We start from the raw sequence: 15151 nt of genomic DNA on the forward strand, positions 1-15151 counted from the left end.
GGCCTGCCGAAAGCGCGTGTTACTTTTACTCGTGTTTGCGTTCGTGTTGCAACAACAGACGTGCTCGTTGGATAAACAGTGGTCTAAGATGGTTAGCGCTAGCTATCCGGCTAATGGATTCGAGATGAGCATTAGAACGATTCGGGCGAATCACGATATTTTTTCATAATAATGAACCAATTTTTTTGCTGTGCAACAATTTTATGCGGATGGGATCTAAAAAATTGTATTCCCATGAGCGGGGAAATTGAAATCGAATAAAACATGATCGCATATATTCACAGAAGCGTCGTATTTACAGGTTATTTGAATGTTGAGGCATCGCAGTTAAGGCTATTGTTTTCGTTCCATAATTATTCCCGCGAATCGAATGCATAATTATTTCCGTTTCTTCTCATTTATTCATCCATCAGAAGGATTTTGTTGTTGTGAAAAATAAATAAAATTCTTTGTAAGTTATTTATACCGCGCATAACATCCCGTGTAGGTGGATGGTTTGCGATGGCTTCTACTAAATGATAGCATGATAGCAAAGCAATGATGGATTGCACTGTCTAATATGTACTCCAATTGAATCTGCTAAAAAATAAAATGACAACTAAAATGTTGGATCATTATTCTCAAAGCCACTGTTTGATCTCTTTTCTCAACAGTTAATTTAGCCCCAGTTTCCTCCTGATCGTGTTCCGTCAAGGGAATTGGGGAACAGGAAGTTGGAGGCTGCGCTACGGGTAGATTTTCCTCTTACTTCATACAAACTACTCCCCTCAACAGACTCCACCTCAAGTCATATAGGCGTTCCTTTCCAATTGACTGAGCCTTGATATTGTGTACGCTGATCATTTCTGCGTTCCCTCAGGGAGCAACAGCAGCAGAAAGCACGAGCACGAGTGAACAACACTGTGGTAGCGCATAGAATAGAATTTTTTAAAGCAATATTTTCCTAACCCACATTTTGGCGGGGGGGATTTTTAGCTCCATTTTTTGTGTTTGTTTGTGAAACGAAACATTCACCGAAAGCGCAATTCCTCCAGCGGCAGATTCGCTGCCCGCGCAACACACATACACACCCACATTACCATATGTATCCCTCGGGGGTTTCAGGCGACGGTATGACGGCATGTAAAGTTTTTATCCGCGCTGTATGCTCCGTCCGGAAGTGAAGAAAGTAGGAAAAAAGTGTCTGGAAATAGCGGACATGAACCACAAACACACACACACACACGTGTACAATGGCTCAGAGTGGTTGGATGATAAAAATTGTTATTTTACTCACATTTCACAGTGCCACCGGGGTGGGAGATTTGCAGAGAAAATACGCACACATACACCAACTAATAATAGAGCGATGGTAAAAGTTCGTGTGACGAACCAGGGAATATTTACTTAACTAATCTAACTTCAACGTGTCGTCTGCAGAAATTGGGACAAAATTTGAGAGCGATTTTCTTCCGCTATTAGTGCAGGAAAGGACACAGCCTGCTTCGATTGCCTGTGGCAGCTGATGTTTGTTTATCTCCCATGTCCCACGTCAATCGTCCGGCCTGCTATGTTCACCTGTGCGGAAACATCGCAAAATATCATCCTCTCTCTCTCTCTTTGTCCCATTGCCACGTGTGTGGTTACATTTCCAGTCTGTCATTTGTGACTGGCCCGATGTTTCCTCTCTCGGGGCAATAATTGATGGGAAACGTCCCCCCAAACGGCTGCTGATGGTCATTACGGTAAAGTGTCGATAATTAAATTTCAATACCATATTTTGCGTCCCATACCACGTGTTTCGAGTTTCAGCATAAATTCCATGGTCTGCGTTGACCGCTGAAAGCGCTTAACCGGGAGGCGGATGGCAATAAAATTCGATCACCTTCAGGTGAGTTTCGTGTGCCTGTTGTGTGCCATTCCGAAATGACCGCGATGACACGATGTGTGGTACGAAGACCACCGGCACTGCGCGTCGCTTGTGGCCAATGTTCACGGCTTGGCTGCGCACTATCGCTGGGCGCTGTGTTCTTATCGATCGAGCTCTGGGAAGTGGGAAATGTCCCCACAGTCCCATCCTCCCATTTTTACTCTTCCTCCCGGCACAACACACCTCGCACGCACACACGATGGAGAGGCGCTTTTCCAACCGTTTGTTGATTACAATAATTTTCAATGCGCATACGCGAATAATACGCACGAAAAGGACTGTGGCGGGCGGTGGCGGTGCTGTTCCCAGGACCCCTCCAGGGACCTGGGGGTGCGCTGATGATGATTTGCATGATTGCTTGATTGTGCAGAGGCCGCGCGATGTGCGATGAAAGGTAGTCTTTAATGAGTGCTCTGGATATTCCCGTGCCTGGAACGCTAAACATAGCTTCCGCGTGTAACACGGGTGCAGTAGGTGCAGGTTGGTGTGCAAACCGGGGGAAGGTTTGGGTGAAGGTGGTCCCGTACCACCACGGACAGGCTTTCAATTTTATTGACTGCTTTCTTCTGCACTCTCACTCCCTCGGAGAGTAGTCAGTGGGTAGAAGAAAGTGAGCCTTGAGAGTGTTTTGATTAATGTGTTCATGAGTGTGTTGTGCGTCTTTTCATGTATGTCTCCTCGGCGACCGTTGATGACTTGCGTGCGTGATGGTGGGCTTTTTTTGTTCATTTTCATGTGTTTTTTTGTACCTTTTTTGTCTTTTTGTATCTTTTCTTTTATTAGTTTTTTTCTTTTGTTGTTGCTTTCTTGCTTGCCACGTGTTCTTGTTTACTTCTTTTGTTTCTTTTTTTCTATATTATTTCATTTTGTTTTTGTTTTCTTATATGTTTTGCTTTCTTTTTTTGTTGAGAAGAACATTATTTTCTGTGTTCTTTCCCAGAGCTAAATTGCTTTCTCAAACTTGAACGTAAGCCAAAAGAAGATGACGTGCCATCCATTACTCGATGACTTGCTTGTTTTAACCTTTCTTTTCGTCATCCACGAAGCGCCTCTCGATGCGTTCGATAATTTGGAGCTCGAATTTTAGAAAGGCCTCTGCTCCCCCTCTCCCTCCGCCTCCTTCCTTAACCACCCGGCACTTAACGCACCTGATGAAACCTCAGCACAAAATTAGTGACGGATCGCTCGTTGTCCCCTAAATACCAACTTCTCTGGTCCGAAAAAGGGAATATCAATGGCAGGAGGGATAGATTTCCATTTCCATCGACCATGACCAGCATGCAGTCCCCCGACCGGACAGTGTCCAAAACCACCGTCCCCAAACTCAGAGCGCCGAAAAAAATGCCGAAGGCCAATCATATCATATGATTTGACACGATCAATCAAAACGTGCGTTTGACTTTTCGATTGTGCGGCTGGAGGTGGTGGCCGCAAAGAAACCGTTGCGTTTGAACGCTTCTCTTCTACCCTTTACTGCTTCTGCTGTTGCTGCTGCACGTTCATTTTCTCAAGAGTCATCGTGCGTTCCAAGAAGAAAGAAAAAAAGCAGAACCAAGTGAACCGATCACTGCGTAAACCTTGAAGTTTTCGGGTTGCTGACTGGGACCGCAGCTAAAATTATGCTCTCATCGTCAACGGACTTGTTTAGAGAGTCTGTGTGCTGCCCCGAGGACAGTAGCCGTTTGTGGGTAACATCTTTACAGTAGCCGGCCGCTGTCGGGTTTGACCCATTGATTAATTGAAGGATTTATAGCATTTAAATATGATCAATTCGTAAACGGTGGGGCCAAGACCGACCGGGGGGGTGTCCAAGTATCTTGTCACTTGTCACTTAGAGCGCTAGCAGTTTTCAGCAAGCAGGGCAAATAGGGTCTGATGGTGATGTTCTTGTTGCTGCCAGTAAGATGCCAAACAGACTGACCATCTTGACTGCTGTGTGGGGTGGATTTTTGGGTAGATAATTAGAACAAATGCGATGTTAATAGCACACACACATTCGCGCAGCATTATGCCGTGAGCCGCCGAGAACGCTGCTGCCCAGCTGGCATTCGTCCAACCGGGGTTTCTAGTGCAATTGAGAGTTTAATTTATATCAAAAATTTGAAACATGTTAATTTCTTTCACCTCCAACAGGACCTCGCTACTGTTTCGTTTCGTGTTTTTCTTTGCGATAAGGCGTGCCAGAGGCTGCATACAAAACGCTTACAAAATGCAGCCAAAAACCGGCTCGTTTGAAGATGTTGCCAGCCCGACATTTTCGCCGCTCAACCGGCCCACCATGGTCGTGCCACGGTCGACAGTTTTGTTGTTTTTTGTATGAGCCTCCTCCCCTTTTCGCCGTGCTAAGTAAGGTGCGGTCATAGTCCGATTAGTGAACCGAACACACTTTACACCTTGCTCACACTTGAAATTGATCGCCGCGCTCGGTCATGTCGAACCCGAGAGCCTGAGGTTTTGTTATTGTAACCGACAGACCAGTGAGTTTGGGTTTGATTTGATTTTTTGAATACCGTGTGGTTTTGAAACACGATACGCTGCTGGTGATGGTGAAGATGGGGGGAGGGTGTGCCACGCACACGCCAAACCAAAATGCCAAACTTGAACCGGAGCCAAATTGCTATTAAAATCACCGGTGGTCCCAGCACGTAGCTGACATCCAATACACACACACACACACCCGGACTAATCGTCGAGTTGGTGGTTGGTGGTCGCATCGAAACGGTTTTTGTTTAGTCTTGGCAGGGGCATCGTCTCGCGGTGGTTCACGACGCATTCGTGCGGGAGGAACCGTGGTCCGGAAGCTAGAGTTGTTTTTTTCTGTGTGTTTTTTCATTTTCAATTTCCTCACACAGACGTGTTCAACCGTAGGTCAGGATATAGTTTCCCGCGATTGAGTTGTGACGGGGGGGTTTTTTTTAATGTCTGTTGCCTGTAGAATGGATCGAATGAAGCGAGAAATTAGGTCAGATTACGGAACGGATGGCCGTCCACATCCTCTCGCTCATCATGCCAGGAAGGTGTGAAATTTTATGCGCAAGTTCATTATCTCGCTTCCCCTTTTTTCGAATCGGATTTTGTGTTTAATTGCAATCAAATCATCATAAAAATATGCTGCACGATGTCATCTTCGTGCTCTGGGATTCGGGGGAGAACACATCAAAGCGAAAAAAACTTGTTAAAAAATGCGTAATTGTGTTACGAATTTGTTGGGTCTGCTCAAGCTCAATTCGGACATGTAATTCTGATGAAGATTCGCCGGTGGAAATAACTAATAATAGTTTTTTTTCTCAATTCTCTTTAAAAGTTTTTTTCCAAACGAAGAACTCAGGTACTATTTCCGATACTATATAAAAGATTTGGAGCATTTTTGTTAAGATATCATATCAGAAGTGGATGTAGTTACTGAGGCTTCCATTAAGAGATTTTTCCCAAGTAATATTCTCTTTTTAGATATCTGCCTCTTTGTTCTTACTATAGGACTCATCCACAGGTTTAATTTATACTACTATTTAGTATTAATTTTTACCCATTTTTGGATGTGAGTTATGACATATATCTCTAACTCTATCGACGTTTTATTCTGAACTCCAATGAAAGAACCTTCTGTTCTTGTCCCAGGGACATGATCTCTGTTTGGGTCCCGGTTAATGTACCGGCTAATAGATATAAGTTGTTTAAACGGTCCTAGTTTTGTTCTGGTTTGGATTCTGACTTTGGTTTTGGTCCTTGATTGCTGTCTCAATTCTTAGGAAATATCACACAACTATCTTGAAATGACTCTGGATCAAAATTGACTATCTTGTATTCTAAAAAATACTCGCTTCTCCATGTCACAGTTTAGGATATAAGTTGTCTACACATTAGTGTACACATTAAAATGAAAAGTATCATAAAATGATGGATGTAATCGAGACATCCCTTTCGCAGAGTTAAATTAAAGGACCGCTTTATACAATGTGTTGTCGAATTGCGTCGAATGTAATTCCAAAATGTGTTCGAATAGCTACATTTCTCTACTACGGGCAGTTAATTATCAATTATATTTAAAAAAAAAAATTTAGATTTATATTTTAAATCATTTTACAAGTACCAGACTGTGACTGGGAAGTCTTCAGCTCCACACACTTCCAATTGGGCTATTGATCGAGTACCGAGGCTTTACTGTTCGGCGTAAATTGTGCTCCTAATAGTCCTCGGTGACCCATTATTTACCCGCTGCACTAAAGCGAGTCGTGTGTAACAAATTGATTTCATTCCGAAATGCACTCCACTGGCTATGTTTTCCTTTCCCTTTGCCCCCTGACAGCATCACCACCACGAGGACGCATATACGTAACCGTGGAAGCGAGTCTTTAACTCCTTTCCCTCCCGAACTTCCCGAAGGTACAGCAAACAGCTCTGTAGTAATAATAATAATAATAACAATAATAGCAGCAGCGACAGCAGTGAAACGAAAACGTCATCAGCAAATTGAGCACCCCGAGTGCACTGGACAAATAATATCGATCCCGCTCGATGAGGGCCTCATCCCCCTCTCATCTTCTTCGATTGTCAGCGTTTTTATGCTGCCGTTGCGCTGAAGTAAAGAGCGCGAGCGGGGAGTGTGTTTGCGCAAAACGCAAGTCCCACCGTTCGGCATGCGTGTGTGTCACGTGGCCGGTGCCGAATGAAAGTATCAATATTTGCGCTGCATTTAGCACCTTTGATGCAGCTCGCAACGGTGATGGTGGCTACTGGTGGACACGCGACCGCGATCACGCTGGAGTTCCTCTTCCCCGTGTTTGCTCAGATTGAAACGCTCTCGTGTGCGTACTTGATGGCACTTAAGGGCTTGATAGTTGGAAAGTGGACCGCTCGTACCGCGGTCGACCCGGTATTGACACTGCCAAAAGCGAAAAGCGTTTGCCGTACGGTTGATTATGAGGGCGTTTGTTTAAAGCCAGCTTCACTGTGCGGGGAGCTGTAGTGCTAACGGTTTGTTTAATTTTACCAACCAATTTGTAAACTTTTCGTATGCTGTTCACAGTGTACTGGCTTTAGATTTACGTGAAACCCCAGCTGGAAATAGTTATTCACTTCCTGTTTTCTCGTTCTTCCACTCACTTTCAGATCGAGTCCGTCGATTTGGCGCTGAAAATTCTCGACAACTACGATGTGCGCGGCCACAAGATCAAAGTGCAGCGGGCCGAGTTCCAGATGCGGGGCGAATACAACCCAACGCTCAAGCCAAAAATGCGCAAAAAGGAGAAGGAGCGGCTGAAGAAGATGCAGGAATCGTAAGTATTGCCCCTCCCCTGTAAGAAGGTTGTTTCTTCCTTGCTTTTTTTCTTACGTGGCGTAGCAAAACGCTTGTTGGGCAGTTTTCGCTTCTGCCTGACTGACCGGCAGCGTTTAGCATAAATTATGATCATTCTCATTTAGCACACCCGGCGTAGACGGTCGGAGCAGACGTAGGGGATTGATCAGAGGCGAATTCATGCCGGCATTGGACGCACTCGGATGCTAATTGTTGCGGTGTTTCGCTTTGATAGTTAGTGGAACGCAAGCGAAAGTTAGTTTCAGTTTTAAACCCGCGATTGGTGGCGGTTGCTCGTTAGCAAATAAGGCAGCGCTAATGTTGGCTCTCGCGCTGTGAAGGACGCTTTGTTGAGATAAAAGTGTTTGTTGGCTATAATGGGTATGATGTCTTCATGGCCCGAGAAAGGTGTGCTTAATTTTGATCTCTTAAAATAAACGGTTATTGACAGGGAAGAGACAGCCATCCGTAGATCGGCTTACACCCTATCTATAAGCGCGTATTTCGACATCAAAATACGACCCAATAAACATTAGCGTGTTATTAAGAAACAACGAGAAAATTACGCACACTACACATGTCGCCAGCAAAAGATGTGGGGTTTTACCAAGTACTACGCTTGCCGCTGGTTGTAACGCGACCAATAACGGTATGAGTAAGAGCATGTGCTCCTCTCATCGTGCCTGGTTTAGCTGCGAACAAGACAAACAGAAGAGAGACAGGTATTTAATTTAGCACTTTTATTGCCCGTACGTGCCGCACGCGCTTAATGCTGAGTATGTGCAATAAATTAACATTGCTTTCGAAACAATACAAACAACTTCACGATTTCGCTAGCTGCCTTTGTTAATCTTCCTTCTGTTAGTGTGTATGTTTTCCTTTCGGTATGCACTTCTTCGCGTGATGAATCACGACGAATGACTTTAAGTAAGAGAAGACGTTGTTATTCCAGCGGGATTTTCTATTTGGAGTTGTTTTTTTTTTTTTTATGTATAAATTGTTCCGCTCCTGGCGCCTCCATCGAGAAAGTAGCCGCGAAACGTTAATTTATTCCTGCTTTGCAAAAACTCAACCGTCCTCCCCCCCTCTTCTGAGCACCATTTTGCGACAGCTCGAAAACACCACGCAATGGTGTGGTGTGAAACTGGCACGGCGCGCTTATCCTCTCAATGGCACGTTTCAAGTGTGTGACTCATTACGCGTGATGTGCCGTTGCTTGCTTCTTGCGCTACACACAGAGGGCACGCCGTCGACGGGCGCACACGATGCAAGGGCGCAAGGGCAGTCGTTATCCTCACCGTGTGATGATCATGATCATGTGCTCCCGTTGAGACTTCGGGCCGGTTCGACTCTTGCGCTGGGCTGAGAGTGTCTTACGTGCACGGGCGCTTGCTATCTTTACGCACGCAGTTCATTTTCAATTGGTTTCGCAAGTTTACCGTCAAACAGCGGATTAGGGATGGTTTTGCGTGCCGTGCGTTAGCAAACACTCTGGGCCCTATTGAGAGGCGCCACTTGAAGACGACGGAACACGCTGGTCGGACGAGAAGCAGGTCGTCCCGTGTGCTACACTTTTAACGAGTTTTTAGTGCGTGCACAGGCACAATTCAACCGCAGGCAGCAGGAAGCGATGATTCCACCAAAAGCGAGAACGATTTTACGGTTGACCGATCGATTGCGCGGCTACTTACGGACGGAGCCGGAGCCACAGCAACAGCTAATCGAATGCTCCTTCTTACCCTCTTTGTTTCCGTCTGACAGGCTGTTTGACTGGCGCCCGGAAAAGATGCGCGGCGAGCGGTCGAAGCACGAGCGTATCGTCATCATCAAGAACCTGTTCGAGCCGGAGCTGTTCGATCGCGAGGTCCATCTGCTGCTCGAGTACCAGAACGATCTGCGCGAAGAGTGCGGCAAGTGTGGCACCGTGCGCCGCGTGCTGCTGTACGACCGGCACCCGGAAGGGGTGGCCCAGGTGACGATGGGCGACCCGGAGGAAGCGGACCTGGTGGTGCAGCTGATGAATGGGCGCTTCTTTGGGCAGCGAAAGCTGACGGCAGCGATCTGGGACGGGCGGACAAAGTACCGGTAAGTCACGTTCGGGCGAGTGAAATTGTGGACTTTTCACCTTTTCTAATGTTTTTGTGTGTGTTTTTTTTTTGTAAACCACCCATCGACAGAATTGCCGAAACTGATGCCGACATTGACAAGCGGCGCGGCAACTGGGAACAGTACCTCGAAACGGAGGAAACTGCTGCCGAGCAGGGGAAGGACACAGGCGACACTTCGCCGCCTTCCAGTGGAGAAGGAACCACCGAAACTGTCCCAGCGGGTGGCACAGAATCAGAAACACCGGAAATGAAGTCCTGCGACGACCAGGAAGAGCAACATCCGGGCGTGAAAGTTGCCGATACGGAGAAGGAAGCCGAGAAGGACGATGATGAAAGTGAAGAGGATAAAGATGTGAAGCAGAAGGATGGAGAGGCTGACGAGGAGGAGGAACCAGAGGATTAGCCATCCAGTTTAGATGTGGCGATCGATTGTAATTGATTTAGAGAACGTTGAATTCGACGACCCAACTCGGATTTCGAGAAAATAAAACGGATCTCGAATTGTAAAGCGGGAGAAGCAATCGAAAAAAACGCCTCTTTGTGCGATGGCAACGGAGAGGTCGATCATAATGTGTATATCCGAAAAGAGCAGGAAATTAGTTTCACACGATCAAAGCGCAAACCCTCAGGTATGTTGGTATTGCTCTTTTATTATTATTTGATTGTATTATTTTAAAAAAATGAGGCATGTTTTTGATTGTACCTCAACAGTTTTGTATTTAAGTGTAGGTTATCTTATTACACATTTGATTGACGGATATCAATTTAAATTTAATCGATTTTTTGATAGATTTTTTGTTGCTGCTTTTCATACCTTGGGATTCTTTGTTTTTTTTGAGATTCGTTTTTTTCGCTTTCGTCCATGTGATGTATTGAACCATTCTACATCAGTGTATGAACGATTTCATCTGAGAATCTTGTTCAAAGATAATTATCACATACATGACAATACGTATTAAGATTCAGGAATGAGCTGAGGAGGAACTGAGGAATGATAAATGTGTTAAGTTTTCGATATAAGGATTTAAGCTGGCTTTATGTACTAAAGTATTTTTAATCTATTGACTTTGGTTACAATACTTACACTGTTTTCCGAGACATTTTCCAATGTTAACATAATTATTCAACGCTCTCGAGATGTTTTTACACAGCGTAGCTTTCGCAATTATTAGATAGCTATTGAAAAACATCTTTTGAACTGTTGAGGAATGCTGTTAAAAGTGGAAACTTATTCGCAAAACAGTGCAGTTCTCTTTCCCATATTACCACACTCTCGCTTTTCAAATTTAAGGCTTTTAAACAGTATTTTTATGTCTAAATCCCTGTTTGAATTAATCAAATATCTTGTCGAATGAATAGCCGGACGTGATCTATCAGCCAAATATAATTTAAATAATATGATAGCAGCGTAACTCGAATACACGCGTTCGACAAATACCGTGATTATCAACAAAAATACCATTCCAGTAATGTTGATGCCATTCGGTAGTTTTAGATACTAAATTAATTGTTTAGCAAAGTTTAGGATTTAGTTTAAAATTAGTACAATTTTGACTTTTACATAATTTAAACGTCTTTAAATGTACTAATGGTACAAAGATTAGCCCATTTGAGCCAAAACTTATCTTCAAATCCGTGTAAAGCAGCAGAATTGATAAATGTGATCGATTATAGGGAAACAGGCTAAAATGTGTCGAGCATGTCTCTTCTAAGTAAAAACCCTGGTAATTCGAGTCCAGTCTCTGCAAAGGAATCGATCAAAATACCACTTTTGATCGCAAAATTGGCTGCCTGAATGATGTTCAAAGGATTTCATTGGAGTTCGAATTGAAAGATATAACCCGCCTCGAAGTTCTAATCAGTGTGTGACTTCGTTTGATCCATTGTAGAAGAAAACATGAAACAACAAACATTGAAACGTTCATTTCGGTTGATTTGTGGTGGTTTTGGAAGGCTCTAAAAATGCAACTCCAGGCACTGTTCGTTTGCTACATATCCAGCAAAGCACTGTGTCTCTTGTGAAGTTTTCCCCCAAAAAACCACACTCATTTACAAACTTGCAAACAAGAGCCTTCTCTCAACAATGAACCACAGAGTTGACAATTGCAAAACCGCATGCTTTTGATGCGTGTACCACTTCATTATTACTCATCCCTGTCAGAGGAAAGATAGTGTGTGTGCCTGTGTGTATGTGTGTTTATGCATCTACAGTGCAATACAATTCCACAATACCTGTTAATAATCTGCTCACCATATCAACTGAGTTTGAAATACTGTTGACAGTTGCCTGCGGGCACACGTTTTACGCACGATAAGGAATGTGTCTGCAGTCAGCCGGCCACAAACCGCAAAAAGTCGATGCCATGTCACCGCCAGCTTGCGGTTGAATCGTCTCCGTTCGCCGGGGTCCATTCAACGTGTTGAGGTTGAAAGAAAGTCGCAACGGGAACGGGAGCAACGTGTGTGCTGCACATATGCGTTCGCATTTCGTCGTGGCTGAAAATTTGCAAACAAAACTCTCCTGTGCGCGCTCTCCCTCGAAAGGTGTGCTCTTTTGTGTGTTATTTCGAACGGCACCACCGACAGCCGGACATGTAGAATTCGTTGCATTTGCTGCCTGTTGGCCCACACCCGTGACAGCACTCTCTAGCGCTAGAGGCAGAATTTGTGCTCAAGGGACGGACGGACCGAATCAAGTGTCAAGATTCGGTGCAATCGCTGCGGCGAAGTACGCTGCACCGCACCAAAATGCACCTATTTATTCTCATTTGCATTCTTTCGTTCGTTCCGGCACAAAACAGCGCCGCTCACAGTGTACCGAGCGCGAACATTTCCCAGCAGCAGCAGCAAGTGTGTGAACATGGTTGTCGGTGTGCGGGACATACTTTCTCCCGGTGCTCCTTGAATGCCGCAAACAGCAGCGAGCATGGAAACTACTCGGGTCGGGTGCATTCAATGCTCGAAATTTCATTGAAAGTGAAGTAAAGAGTGAAGGGTAATGGGGGCTATACGGGGAGGATCATTTCATGTGGTCAACACACGTATTCATCAACATCATTCGCTGCTGCCATCAACCACCACCTGGTAAAAGTGCATGCCGCAGCATAAATGTGCAGACTCAGCGGGTGGGTCGGGTTTTGCGAATCAAGGGCATGTCCTCTCGGCACGGGAGGTAGTGTATTTGCTTTTTAAAAGTGTGTGCATTTTTTACGGTTTTGTACACGCGCAAACTTCTTTTTTTAATTACTTTTGTAGTGAAGGTACTTTTGAAAAGGGCTCTATGGAGCTGGAGTGGAAGAATGTCAAGTGTGTTGGATCGTGTTTTATGTTCGTTGTACGGTTAATTTCATTGCAGCGACTGATATATAAAGTTTATGCTATCTTTTTCTGGCTTTTTTTATTAGTTAAACAGAGCAAAACCTCCATATGATGAATAAATGCTGGTTAAAAGGGGATAAACAACAAAAAAGCATACACAGCAGAACACAATCACTGCTCAACACAGTACAATGTGTCCAGGTGCCACCGAAAAAAAAACACACATCCTGCTGACGTTTGCATTAGGACGTCGACACTTGTGAGTGTTTTTTTGTTGTTGTATTTTTCTTCGCACATTTCCTCCACTCAAACAGAAGTGCATTGCGAGTGCATGTTCTATTTCTACGGACGCGCCGAACTGAAAAAGGAATGCAGCAGAACGGAATGAAACTCGTGAGCATCGTGAGGTGTTTGTGTTGCTTCCCTCATTGTGGTGGTGTGCGCGCACAAAATAGGAAACAAACCCGCACTTTGGGTTGCGATAAAACCGACCAGGGTTTTGTTTTTCGGTGCGATTCAAGAGACAAATCAACTAGACGAACAGAGCGGCGGCAGAACAGTCTCACTGCTCGTCTCGCAGGCATACGGTCGCCAATGTGCCCTTCTGTGCGTGAGGAATTTAAAGGCGAAGGTTCAGGTGCATTGCACGGGCCGAGCTGGTGAGAAATTTCGGTGGTTTTTTTGGGACGGGGAAGGGAAACTATTCTGCCCTTCGCGTAAGCGCCAACCAGCGGGAATGGGTGGGGAATTAAGACGACGGGTAAACTAAGGTGGCGCTTGAGCAAGTGGGAAGTGTTTATGCGAGAACAGTTTCCCGGTCGTCGTCTAGCACTAGGCTACAAGGGTAACGACGATAGAGTGAGGATATAGAATAATAGAATAGAATAATTGCAAAAAGTGCCGTCATAATCAGTGATTTTGATAGTTCGTTTGAATTGATGATAAAAAATGTTACATTTTTATATCACAACGACTACAAAATATTGTGTATTTGTATCGCAACTTTAAGACTCCATGTTTAGATGCTCATGTCAGTTGTTTTTGCTAAATCATACTGTTACATCACACAGTTTTGCCTGCAAAAACCCAAAAATTGCTTATATTTAGTATAAATTGATCGATTACTCATGTATAGAGAAGCAAATGCTCATAGATTTTCAGGTTTTTTTACTTTGTTAGTTTACCCAAGGTGTTTTGAAAATAACTAAAAACTAAAATAAAACTCTCTTCAAATGGCAATGGGAAAAGGTGCAGGGTAATGCCGATCCCGGCCGGCTCTTGCCGACTTCGGATGAATTCGGGATGCTCCGGACATCTCCGGACTTCCCCGGACGACTCCGGAAGACTCCGGAAGACTCCGGACGACTCCGGACGACTCCGGATGACTATTGACGACTTCTGACGACTCAGGACGACACCGGACGACTTCTGACGACTCCAGACAACTCCAGACTACTTCAGATGATTCCGGACAACTTCGGACGAACTCGGGGCTGACTCCGGGCGACTCTGGCCCACTCTGGACGAAACCGGACGACTCCGGACGACTCCGGACGACTTCTAACAACTCCGGAAAACTCCGGACAACTTCAGACGACTCCGGACAACTTCGGACGGCTCCGGACAACTTCGGAACACTCCGAACAATTCCGGACGACTCCAGACTTGGGACGACTCCGGACGACTCCGGAAGACTTCGGACGACTCCAGATGACTCCAACTCCGGACGACTCCTGGCGATTTCGGACGGCTTCAGACGATTCGGATCGGAGTATACTCCAGATTTTTTTCCAATCTTACCCATCACTATGTTAGATAAATCCGATACATCTGCGCCGTAACTCACACTTGACAACAGCTTCACAACCTAACCACATCGCCATCATTGTAGCGTAATAAAAGCTTTCAATTGTCACTTCATAATTACTCATTCGTTTGATAGGAGTATGTTCAATTGGCGTAGAAGTGTCGCGAGTCATTACTTTTCATTCGTATTGACATCCTTCAGCGCTGCACTTACATCACCTCCGTGCCATTGAAATCCATCAGCGGCGCTTTATTAACACCACTTGATTACAATTTAATCTTTAGTCACACCATTTGCAAAAATAAAGATTCACCCATATCGTGTGTGTGTGTGTTCTTTATGAAAAAAACAGCACGCATCAAAACACGTGCCTGAACAGATCCAGTATGTCGTGTCCGAAACGCGTACGAGCTCGTAAACTGCAACTATGAGCTCAGCGCGGGAGGGCGGGCAGAGACCATAAGCTGAGCTCATTGCGCTGACAAACGTTGTAATAAATATTCTCCCAGCTGACATTCCATGGCGGGGACGAGTTTTCTAAATTTACATACTAACCGGCTAGTAAGGAGGACGGTTCACTAGTTCAGTGCTAGCCAAATTACGTTACCCACTGGCTTGAGGTGGTTGTGATATGGAATGCGACCATCAGGTGAGCTCATGCTTTAAAATTGTACTTGTAAAATTACCAAGTGAATGATGCAAGCGTGTTGGGC

General features: G+C 44.9%; 2 protein-coding genes across 3 annotated transcripts in view; one reads left to right on the plus strand and one right to left on the minus strand.

Moving 5' to 3' along the window:
* LOC120953649 (HIV Tat-specific factor 1 homolog) overlaps nucleotides 1-9821 on the plus strand; it is a 55569-nt gene extending 45748 nt beyond the window's left edge. The window contains exons 3-5 of the mRNA XM_040373782.2: nucleotides 7019-7185; nucleotides 8967-9290; nucleotides 9383-9821. Coding sequence (XP_040229716.2) covers nucleotides 7019-7185; nucleotides 8967-9290; nucleotides 9383-9716 — 825 coding nt within the window. The 3' untranslated portion in view covers nucleotides 9717-9821. The remainder of the gene's footprint in view (nucleotides 1-7018; nucleotides 7186-8966; nucleotides 9291-9382) is intronic.
* The window catches only part of LOC120953650 (uncharacterized), a 91212-nt gene that overhangs the window by 32760 nt on the left and 43301 nt on the right, over nucleotides 1-15151 (minus strand). The window lies entirely within an intron of this gene.

This window comes from Anopheles coluzzii, chromosome 2 (assembly GCF_943734685.1).
Source record: "Anopheles coluzzii chromosome 2, AcolN3, whole genome shotgun sequence".
Lineage (NCBI taxonomy): Eukaryota > Metazoa > Arthropoda > Insecta > Diptera > Culicidae > Anopheles > Anopheles coluzzii.